General features: G+C 40.1%; 1 protein-coding gene and 1 long non-coding RNA gene across 4 annotated transcripts in view; one reads left to right on the top strand and one right to left on the bottom strand.

The window, feature by feature from the left end:
• LOC112451439 overlaps nt 1–1,025 on the bottom strand; it is a 9,574-nt gene extending 8,549 nt beyond the window's left edge. The window contains exon 1 of the long non-coding RNA XR_003040264.2: nt 970–1,025. This is a non-coding gene — a long non-coding RNA (uncharacterized LOC112451439). The remainder of the gene's footprint in view (nt 1–969) is intronic.
• Nucleotides 1–10,631, top strand: part of vopp1 (VOPP1 WW domain binding protein) — a 76,080-nt gene that overhangs the window by 39,789 nt on the left and 25,660 nt on the right. For all 3 annotated transcript variants that reach the window (XM_017436909.3, XM_037973082.1, XM_017436910.3), the window contains one exon: nt 7,125–7,202. In XM_017436909.3, coding sequence (XP_017292398.1) covers nt 7,125–7,202 — 78 coding nt within the window. The remainder of the gene's footprint in view (nt 1–7,124; nt 7,203–10,631) is intronic.

A 10,631-nucleotide genomic window follows, 5' to 3' on the forward strand; every position in this document is an offset into this window, starting at 1 on the left:
TTTTTCATACCTGAGACTCTTTCTTGGACGTCTGCCATTGTGATAGTTACCGGGGCTTGGTCAGGGAGGTTTCTGTGGTCATCTCGTAGGGAGATTAGCCACTGTGCATTACTGTTGTGGGATGCCTCCCTTTCCCATATGCCTCTCCAGTATTGTTCGGTCTCCAGCCTTGGTGGGTCTGTTCTGTTGTTGTTACTCTGCCATTGAGGGTACACTTTAGCTGGTTGGGTGGAGAAGAGCCGGTTAATTCTCCTGGCTTCATTCTCTCTTGTGTATCTTTTTAGGTGGCTGGCCAAGGTTTGGAGCCTTTGTTTGGCAGTTTCGAGTGCTTCAGGCATGGGCATCTGGTTGTACTTCTTGGGTACTGGTCTTTTCATTGCACTTCTTTGGATCTCTGACAGTTGGCTCACTTCCCTCCTTGTTACCTTGATTTTAGCCTCTAACCGTCTTTTCCATGGTGGGTATCGAATCTTGTGGTNTCTCATGGTTGCTCTTATAGCCAAGCATCTCCAGGATCACTGATGCTGAGTTGTACATCAGCTCATTGGTTTCACTTTTGGTGGTGATAGGAATTGTTCTCAATGCTGCATTCACATCTTCAATGAGACGTTCCGATGGTACTTCACTCAGCCGTTGTAATTGGCATCAGGGCTGTCTACTGCCCATCCGGGCTACGATTTTATCTCTCAGGTCAGTGGCTGTTTTGTTCAGCTTAGATGGTTCGTTCATTGGGGCTGCATACCCAACCTCTGGGTGGGGAGTTGGGAGTTAACTCCCCTCTAACCTGGCATCCTGGCTCCTCCCCCTTGCCATAGTGTTTGTGTTGCACCTCGTCAATCTCCAGTTCTGATAGCAGTTGTCGTTTGTGGATATTAGAACACTGAGCTACTAGTTGTTTGGCAGTCAGTGTTGACTGGGGATGTCGAAAGAACCGTTCTTGATGCATTCTTTGCATGTAGCCTCTCTGACTAGGGTTACTTGAGTAGTAGCATTCCAACAGATCCATGTTTTCACCTCCCGTCCATTTCCTCCATCTTGTTCCAGTAGCCCATTTTTCATCAAGGTGCTCTGGTTCCCCAGCATCTGACGCAGATATATATATATATATATATATGGTGTAGGTGGCAGTCTGTTTTTTTATTTTACATTGTTGATACTTTCCAATAAAAAGTGTTTCTTATGTGCTTGCATCATTATTTGCAATGTTATGAGTGTACAGTGGTTGGTAGAGTCCATAGTGCAACTGAAGCATTTTCCATTTGCATTTGAGCTTTAATGACTCATTTTTAAATGGCAATTAGCTTGCATTTGTATAGCGCTTTATCTAGTCCAAGGACCCCGAAGACCTTTACACTACAATCAGTCATTTACCTATTCATCCACCCATTCACACACTGATAGTGATAAGCTACATTGTAGCCACAACTGCCCTGGGGGAGACCGACAGAAGCGAGGCTGCTATTACCCCAGCGCCACCAAACCCTCTGACCACCACCAGTAGGCAAGGCAGGAGAAGTGTCTTGCCCAAGGACACAACGGCTGAGTGGGGGCTCAAACCGGCAACTTTCCAGTTACAGTATAAACCCCGACCTCCTGAGCCATTGCCAACCTATTTTTTAGATAAAAAATAGTATTTTTTTATCATTTGTTTTCATAATGGTACCTTAATGTCATGAATGAATTGAGAGCCAAAAGAATGCTCACAAAATGTCTTCTTCCTTTATGCTAAGGTAGGTGACATGGTACATTGATAGGTTTAGGGCAGGGAAGGTAACAAGATTATGTTTAACTGTTATTGCGCTCACAAGCATCTCTGCCATCTCTACCATCTCTGCCCTCCTCTATATCCTGTGGCACTGCCATCCAAAACTACAGTGCAGCTGCTTCTGCAACAGGTTCATCCACTGAGGTCTCATACGCCTCTCCATGAGTTTCACAGAGGTTATGTAGAGCACAGCAGGTCAACATCATAGACTTCCCAAGTTGGACATCACAGTCATTTCTTTTAAGAAGGCAACACCATCTTCCCTTCAGACTGCCAAAAGCATTTTCAACAAGTACCTGTGCACTGTAGATTTTTTGGTTGCACATCTGCTGTTCTGCTGTCAGTATTCTAGTGTCAGAAAATGGTTTTAAGAGCCAGTCTAGCAAAGGATAAACTGAATCACCCAGGATGTAATAGCTGATAGTCACTGTGCCAATGTTCCTGATGTGAGGTGGGAATAGGTTTCCCCAACTGGCTAGCTCCCACAGTACGGACAGTCTGAGAACCCTGGAATCATGTAGGCACTCTGGCAATCCAGCAAACACATTCCAGAACAGCCCCTTTCCATCCACAATGCCTTGCAGGATTATGGAATGCCAGCCTTTTCTATTAAAATATGTCAGTATGATAGGGCTGCGGCCCCCTATGATGGGAATGTAGGAGCCATCAATAGCACCCACACAGTGCGGGAGCCCAAACCTGTTCTAAATGCAATTGGTATTTCTCTAAACCTCTCTTCATCCGGCAAACAAATTTGTTCTGGCACTAACAATGTCTCTGCTGCAGTACAAAACTCCTGCACACGCCTGCACACCGTTGACATGCTGACTCCAAAACGATGTCCAACACTCCTGTAGTCTGAGCCAGTAGCTAGCTTCCACAGTGCGATAGCCACTCTCTTCTTTAATAGCACACATTGGCGGAAAGTTGTATGCTGTCGCTCAAGAGGTGGACGTAATTTTTTGCACAGGTAAATAAACATTTGTTTCAACATCCTGAAGTTCTGCAACCACTGCATGTTTGTGAAACCAGGTGCAATAACATTCTACCACTGGGAGGCTCAGTTAAGCACCTAGACTGAAGGTCTGTGACAATTGTTTAGTAGGAAATACATCTGAAACACACACAGCATATGTGTTACTAAACCTTATTTAATCAACACTGACATAGTTTTACGCTCGGCTTTATGGCTCCCTACACTGTGCTGTACTTCTCCAGAGTGTTTAGGCTCGGTGCCCACAGCCTTTTATGAGTCTCTTCTTTTTTGAGTCTGACAAAAAGCCATAGACTCATTAGAATGTTCAACATCGCTACCATTGTTGTGTTGCATCTTCTTTTCTACTACCTGTTTATTGGTGGCTGGCAAGCAGCTAATTGGTGCATTACTGCCACCAGCTGGTATGGAGTGTGCTGTCAATTTTTGGACTCTGGGACTGCCCAAATTAACCCATCCACTAGAGCTGTTACTGACGTGTAATGGAAAACCCTCCGAACCGTGTTGAACAGAGTTGAGCCAAGTTGAGCTGCACTGTAGAGGTTCCAGTGGAAAATGGCCACTTATGTTTTGTGGACTTGGAGAAGGCATTCAAACCCCAGGCTACGCTGTGGGAGGTACACTGAGGAAGTTTAAATACCTCAGTGTATTGTTCAAGAATAAATAGCGAGATTGGCAGACAAATCAGTGTGGCTTCTGCAGTATTGCATACTCTGTACTGGTCCATTGTGGTGAAGAGGGAGCTGAGCTGCAAAGCTATGTACAAAACACTTTATTTTACATTGGATTGTTTAGTTAAAATGTTACAGCCCTTGCCTCTGGCAGTTCTGTAGCACCTTCAGCACTATTTTTGTGGTGCTGATCCAGGTCATGGTGATTATTAGTTCTTTAACAGAAAACAGTTGCTGAATCAGGATGCCATAATGTGTCTGGTAAAATGTGGTAAAAAAGACAGAGGAACTCTCTCATGCTTCAGTCTCCTAAGGAAGTGCATCCTCAGCTGAGCTACATAGGTCAGGGTTTTTTTTCTTATTTTTTTTTCCATGTCATTATTGAGCTTCTGTTTTTATGTGAACAGGTCACTCTGCAGACCTACTAGAACTACATTTGCTTGCTTTAAAGACGTCTGAATCTCATCCTGTTAATCCAGTATTTTTTAATGTCAGAAACCACTGGAAAAATCACTGGACATCAGCTGGCGTAGATGATGCATTTATTAGTTTTTTCCCACTTGGTATTGAGTCTTGACACTAAATTCCTATCTTAAGTTAAGTGTTATCAAAGAAATTTTGTTACAAAAATCAAAAGGAAACTTGCCAGAACACAATCAGAGCATGCAGAATCATAATTCATTGCTTCTGTGATGGTTTGATCCACTGCTGTTTGACTCTCTGGACTCACAACATATCGAGTCTGATTGTGGGAGTCAGCAGGCGTCACCCACAATCCCAGCTGTCATTAATCCACTTTGTTTCCTCACTGCTGGGCACAGCTTGACCTTTGATGAGATGAAGAAGGACAAACAGAGCAGATTAGATTTGTAAGGAAGAACAACTTTCTCACTCATTTTTCTCCTTCTTCTCTTCCTCAGTCTTCAGGTTCTGTTTTCCTTCTGAGCTTGAAAGAAACTAAAGCAACAAGTGGACTTAGAAGTTTGGGCAATGTTTTTAAGTTTAAACTCAGGCCTCCCAGCAACACTCTCCAGCTCAGATTTCATTCTTTCAATCATGATCAAAGGTGAGGGTTGGAACGTAGACAGACCGGTAAATTGAGAGCTTTGCCTTTAGACTCAACTCTTTCTTCACCATGACAAACCAAGGCAGTGTCCTCATTACTGCAAGGCCCAGACCCGTTAATCCAGTGGGGTCCAGTGGGGTATCAAACAGTATTTTCAAGGACCAAGATTTAAAGGTGTGGTGGATAAATACAACAACAACAACAAAAGATACGATCGGCATGATAACGGGGGTATGTTTTAAAAACATAATAAATGTAAATCCAACGTGCACTCACAACTTTGTTGGCTGCGTCCTGGTATTGCGTTATCAACATGAATAACACCCTCTCCTCCCCCTAATGTCCAGAGACATTTGTTTTTTAGATAAGCGTTTCGACACGCATCAAGAGTGAGTCATAGATGGATGTAGTGGAGAGAATCCGGTCAGTTTTTCAAAATAAATATCGTTTAGACTCTGAAAATAAAAAAATGAAAATACTGTAAGTTAATTATTCTTTCTCTGTGGCCCGGTACCAAATGACCCACGGACCAGCACTGGTCCGCGGCCCAGAGGTTGGGGACCTCTGCGTTATTCCATCTCCAGCTCCATCCTACCATCACTTGTAAACAAGATACTTGAACTCCTTCGCTTGAGGCAACGACTCATCCCCGCTCCGGAAGGGGCATTCCACCTTATTCCAGTTGAGAACCATTGTGTCAAGCTTGAGCTTGGTTCACACTGTGCAATTTTTGGTCATCATAAACAATCGAGACATGTCACAGTGCTCAAGATTCTAAAAACTTGGTGCCCATGTCACACTGTATGATGCAAGATTTACTAGATGCCAGACTGTATGACTTTTTTGCCACAACAAAATAGAAAGATCACAAGGATCCAAGAGAGATATCAATTCAACAATAAAAAGAAATTCAGCACTGACATTCATTCATTATTTGCGTATATATTATAGCTGGGAAAAGGATGTCAGTTACAGCAGCAGTCACACTGAAACAACTTTCTCCGAAAATGTCTGACACTTGATATTTGACACATGCTTGTATTTTGTGGTGGGAGTGTTGTCAGTAAGTGAAGTGAAGTGAAGTGAAGTGAAATTTATATATTTATATAGCACTTTTCAGCAACAAGGTGATCCAAAGCGCTTAACAACAGAAACAAAAACAGAATCCAATACAGCAGTTACATAATGAAACACAAAAAAGAAAAACAAATCAATCATGTATAATCTAAATGAAATATAGGATAATCTAAATAAAATCACGAAACCATACATATCTAAGCATGAGCTGAGACAGTCAAAATAGTAGCTTAAATAATCTAAACGAAATCATAATCAGATATAAAAATACAGAAGTCATGAACCTAAGTAAAATCATGAAACTAAACATATCTAAACATGAGCTAAGACAGTCAAAATAGTAGCTAAAATAATCTAAATAAAATCATGATAAAGTTAAAGCTGAACTAAACAATAATTAGGAATCTAACAATCTAACAATATCTAAAGTATGAGCTAAGATAAACTAAACTAAACTAAATGTACAGGAAGGCCAAATAAGCATGACAATGCTAAAACTAACGGTACAGAACTATCTAAATAGTACCCCAGGACCGCTAGGCAGCCGACGTAACAGTTACTAACTAACTAAGATAGTGAAGGAGGGAAGGAGGGGGGGTTGGAGTGAGGGAGATGACTCAGAAACAGCGGTAAGTGTGCGTATGTGTGTGTGTGTAGAGGGGGTGGAAGACGATGTGGTTTGAGATAACTGACCAAGGTCAGCCTAGGGGAGCCAAATTCACAAACAAACAGTAATTGTTTTGGTTAAGGCAGACTTGTTTTTCGTCTGCCTTGAAGTCTTGCTGATACTTCTCAATGGTGAATCCAAACAGCCAAATTCCAGGACCATTCCGCCTGATTCGAGCGAGCAACTTCCTCAAGATGTAACCCATATTATGAGTTCCTTAACCACAATCCACAGTCCAACTTGCGATTCAACTCCTGTAACCACACAGTTTGATTGTTGACCGCCAAACCCATCAAACGAATTTGACGATAAATCGGGTAACTGCTTAATCCAAACAGCAGAAATCCTGTTATCAAAACCCAAATATGTGAAGATCTTTTCAGATCAGGAGACAGAGAGACAGAAAGAAAAGAAAAGAAAACACATCCGTCTTCCACCAGGAGCAGAGAGAAAGAAAAAACCTGTCACCCTGAACAATCACCACCGAGTCAAGCTCACAACCAAAAATTTCCTTATGATTTTTAATTTTTTTTTGTCAAGACGAAAGATTTTGCGTTTGGCAGCAAAGAATCCCAGCAGCCTGTGTTGTGAACACTTGGCTGCTGTTTAAATAAAACGTTGTACAGTTCTCTTTACGAAGCAGAATTAGTGAATGATGCCAACATTAGAACACACCTTCTCTTCTGCTGTGATATCATCTCATCGTTGTAAAGCCTCAGTGTAGACAGGAAATCACAATCTGAAATCCTGATTCTGTAATCACATTATGTTCTGATAAAGTCAGTGTGAACAACCCAGTTCTCTGGGATTTCATCTTGATCAGTGTATGTTTGCTGCTCTGTAGGCTTGCTGATCTGCTGCAGATGTTTTCTTGTGTGTTTCAGATGTCGCTCCTATGAGGACTGCTGTGGAACCCGCTGCTGTGTCCGAGCCCTGTCCATCCAGAGACTATGGTACTTCTGGTAAGTCACAGTAAACTACGTGTGTTCGGCCCCTACAAGAGCTGAACAAAAAACCCAAGCTGGACTCACAGAAATGTTTGTGTTTTGGTTTGGTTACACAGATTCAGTACCACAGCTCAAAGGCAGCCACTACCGCATATTTTTTATTTTAATTTATTTTTCGACTAATTTATCAATTATTCCATTATTCTAAGCGGCAATATTTTCTCCAAAATCAGAATTAACATTTTTATTTTAGTTCATGTTATTTTTACCAGTCAGCTTTGACATTTACAGTGTACTGTCGAGATAAACTACTTTTACCTCAGGAGGTAAGACCCAATGAGGAGCTGCTACTACAGCTCTGTCCTCTGCCAACTGAGCTGGTTGCTGTCTGGTTAGCTGTCCTTTGACAACTGTTTCAAATTACTTTCACACATGTTTGTGGAAAGAACCTTCCACATGACTGGGGTCAGTCCAGTCTGGGGTGGTCGTCCGAACAGTACTTGGTATGAACTTAATCCAGTTCTTTGTCGTGTTTGCATGCGCATGGCCATTAAAACTAACATTCCCATTCTTTTAACAGTTACTAGTGTCCCAGATAATAGGAACCTGTTGTTCCCAGGAGCTTCAAAAGTAATAAACAATAATGCTAATAAATAAAAGACAATGAAAGATTCAAAATACACCATAAGAAACAATGCATTTTTCTTACAAAAGTTTCTTCTTACAAAATAAAAGTTCACGTGGACTCAAAATCAAAGTAGCATTTTGAGATGGATCTCATATTAAATAATACTAAGAATTAACTCCAGTTTATTTTAATTTAGTGTCTGCACAGACTTAAGCCAATCCTTTTTCAGTATTTTGTTAGCCCTTGAGATCCTGAATGATACATCGCACCAAATTTATGATTGAGCCCAAAACAGTTTTCCTCTCAATCCCATAATAGAGGTCACCAATGTGCCAGTCTCACTGTGTTAACTGTATCCATCATTAAACAACTTTATACCTGGTTCCTTCACAGGATATTTTAAGTTTCCATTCACACAATTATGATCTCTTTGTTTTGTACATATCATTACTTGTAATGTATATGATTTATCTAACAGTTGTCTAAGGCTTTTTGTTCTTTGTGCTGAAAAATATAACCAAGGAAATAAAGAAATAACTTTACATTATGTATGGTATGTCCTATTTCTAGTTAGTCTAATTTTAAACTAAAATACATCAAAATTTTCCTCTCTCATGTACCTTTCCCCCTTTTGAACAGGATGATATTATCAATTTCATTCTGTTCAAACATTTAGACTAAATAATAATAATGAAAAATTTGAACCCTGAAATCCACCTACATCAAACTATATTATGTCTCCAAATGTTCTGTCTACATCCTCTGTCCATTACAGCAAAGATGCATATTTTTTTAGTTTATAGCTAAAATCAGGCTTCTCAGAGGAGTCACTTTGCAGTTAAAATCAGGAATGCAATTTTTGCTATAATTTATCAATTCTAAATTTCCATCAATGTTTACAGGTTTAAAATGAGTCAGAATAGAACACTTTTCAGGTGGTGTTAGTTCTAGGCCTGTGGAAAATACAACTCTTTCTATAAAAGTTGCAGCTCAATCTCAGTAGCTTTCATCACATCATCAAAAAATGTTACTGCTAACAGTATGTCATTCTAAATACTAAAGTAATACCACTCCTTGTGGTAATAGCAAATATGTCAGGAGTTGTTTAAGGACATAATTAATGATTGATTGCGATTCAACAAAACTTTGCAGCAAACCAGAATTAGCAAACTCTTTTCCCTTGAAGGTAAACAGATTTTGAATTTTAGAAGCCCCACAAATTTAGTATCAGAAGCCCCCGAATTGTCAAGATAAACTACCTTTACCTCTCCGAGTTGGTTTTTGGGAAAGACCTTCAGGAGACGTTACCTTAAAGTTTAACACATTTATTCAAACACCATTAGTCAATATTCATACAATAATAAAACCAGATGCATCTGGGAGACAATCAATGGGAATGAGATACAGATCACCTTGAAAACTAGTCAAGCCATAACCCCAGGATTGTTTGAAGAAACAAAAAGGATGTTCTCTGGTTTTTACAACTTGGGCTCCCCCTCCTCCAGAGGGTGGGTCACTGCCTTCCTTCTCTGGAGGTCAAAGGTCTCTCCTTCCCCCTTCCTGGCACGTCCGTTGCTCACATTCCAGGATGTTTACCACCTATATCTGTTTTTCCAGATAAACTAAACAACTACCTGTTAAAGCTTTTAAAATGGTGGCTAAATATAAAATGGTGATAAACATTTCCACAGTACCACAAAATAAAATGTTAAAAGACTCACAAATAAAGTACAAAATATAAGTTTCAAATGCCAACACCAGCATGACAGCTAAATAAAATGAAGCTTTGAGAATTTATGTACTTAAAAATGAAAAGCCTTAATTTTCAGCACAATTGTAAAGGTGTTTTTGGTAAGAACTGCATCAAACTTTGGTGAGTACTCCTGTTACAGGAATTCAGTCACATGGCGTTGTCTTCAGAAAGAGGACAGAAATGAGGCAGCTGATGTATCAAGTTGTGTTGCCTCGTTAACCCCTTACCACTCCACCTCAAAAAGCTCAAGAAGCCTGGAAAAGACGTACCCAAATTAAATTAGATGCTATTCTTCAGCTTTTTGTGGTTCAATCTAAAGATTAGGCTCCATGTGAAGTTAATACTTTGAATGTTTTGCCTGAGCAGTCAAAATGATTGTAACTTTAACTCAATTAGTAGTTATTGAAGTGAAAACACAGAGATTTCAAGCATTTTTTTCTCTCCTAGATTTTTCTCGTTTTTCATCAACTTACTGTACATGGAGGAAGGGTGCTGAGACCGGAAAAACCAAATGAGGTTGTAGAATGAAGTTTTATTGTCGTGGAGTTCCAATTTTAGAAAATTACAACAAAAGAATCACTATAATTGAGATGTTCTTCTGAGGGAAAGTCCAGGTCCTACCTAAACTGTGCCAAACTGTGCCAAATGGATATGTAACTTCAGAAAGCTCTAACTCCTACATGCTTCAACATGCAGGCGTCAGTGAGGGCTCAAATGAAAGGTGACGCTGAGACGAATCCTGTTCTGCAAATGAAGTCACTCTCAATATGAATATTATACAGTAGAGGATAAATAAACACAATAAAATACTTTTTTTCCCTCTAAAGTACATCATAAAAAATGTCCCAAAACAAGTTCAATTTGTCAAAACGCATATTTACTGAAAAAATATGAAAAAGTAATTACATTGAAACAAACTACTCACAAACCAGTGCCACACATAAACTATTTACAAACCATTTCACTGTTTCTACTTTAAATTCAGTGTCCAGTTACATATTTTTAGGATGCCCCCTTTAGTTGCACAAAGCTCCGGAGCTTCGCTGACGTCACAGCTGCCACC

This window comes from Kryptolebias marmoratus, linkage group LG21 (assembly GCF_001649575.2).
Source record: "Kryptolebias marmoratus isolate JLee-2015 linkage group LG21, ASM164957v2, whole genome shotgun sequence".
NCBI classification, from domain to species: Eukaryota; Metazoa; Chordata; class Actinopteri; order Cyprinodontiformes; family Rivulidae; genus Kryptolebias; species Kryptolebias marmoratus.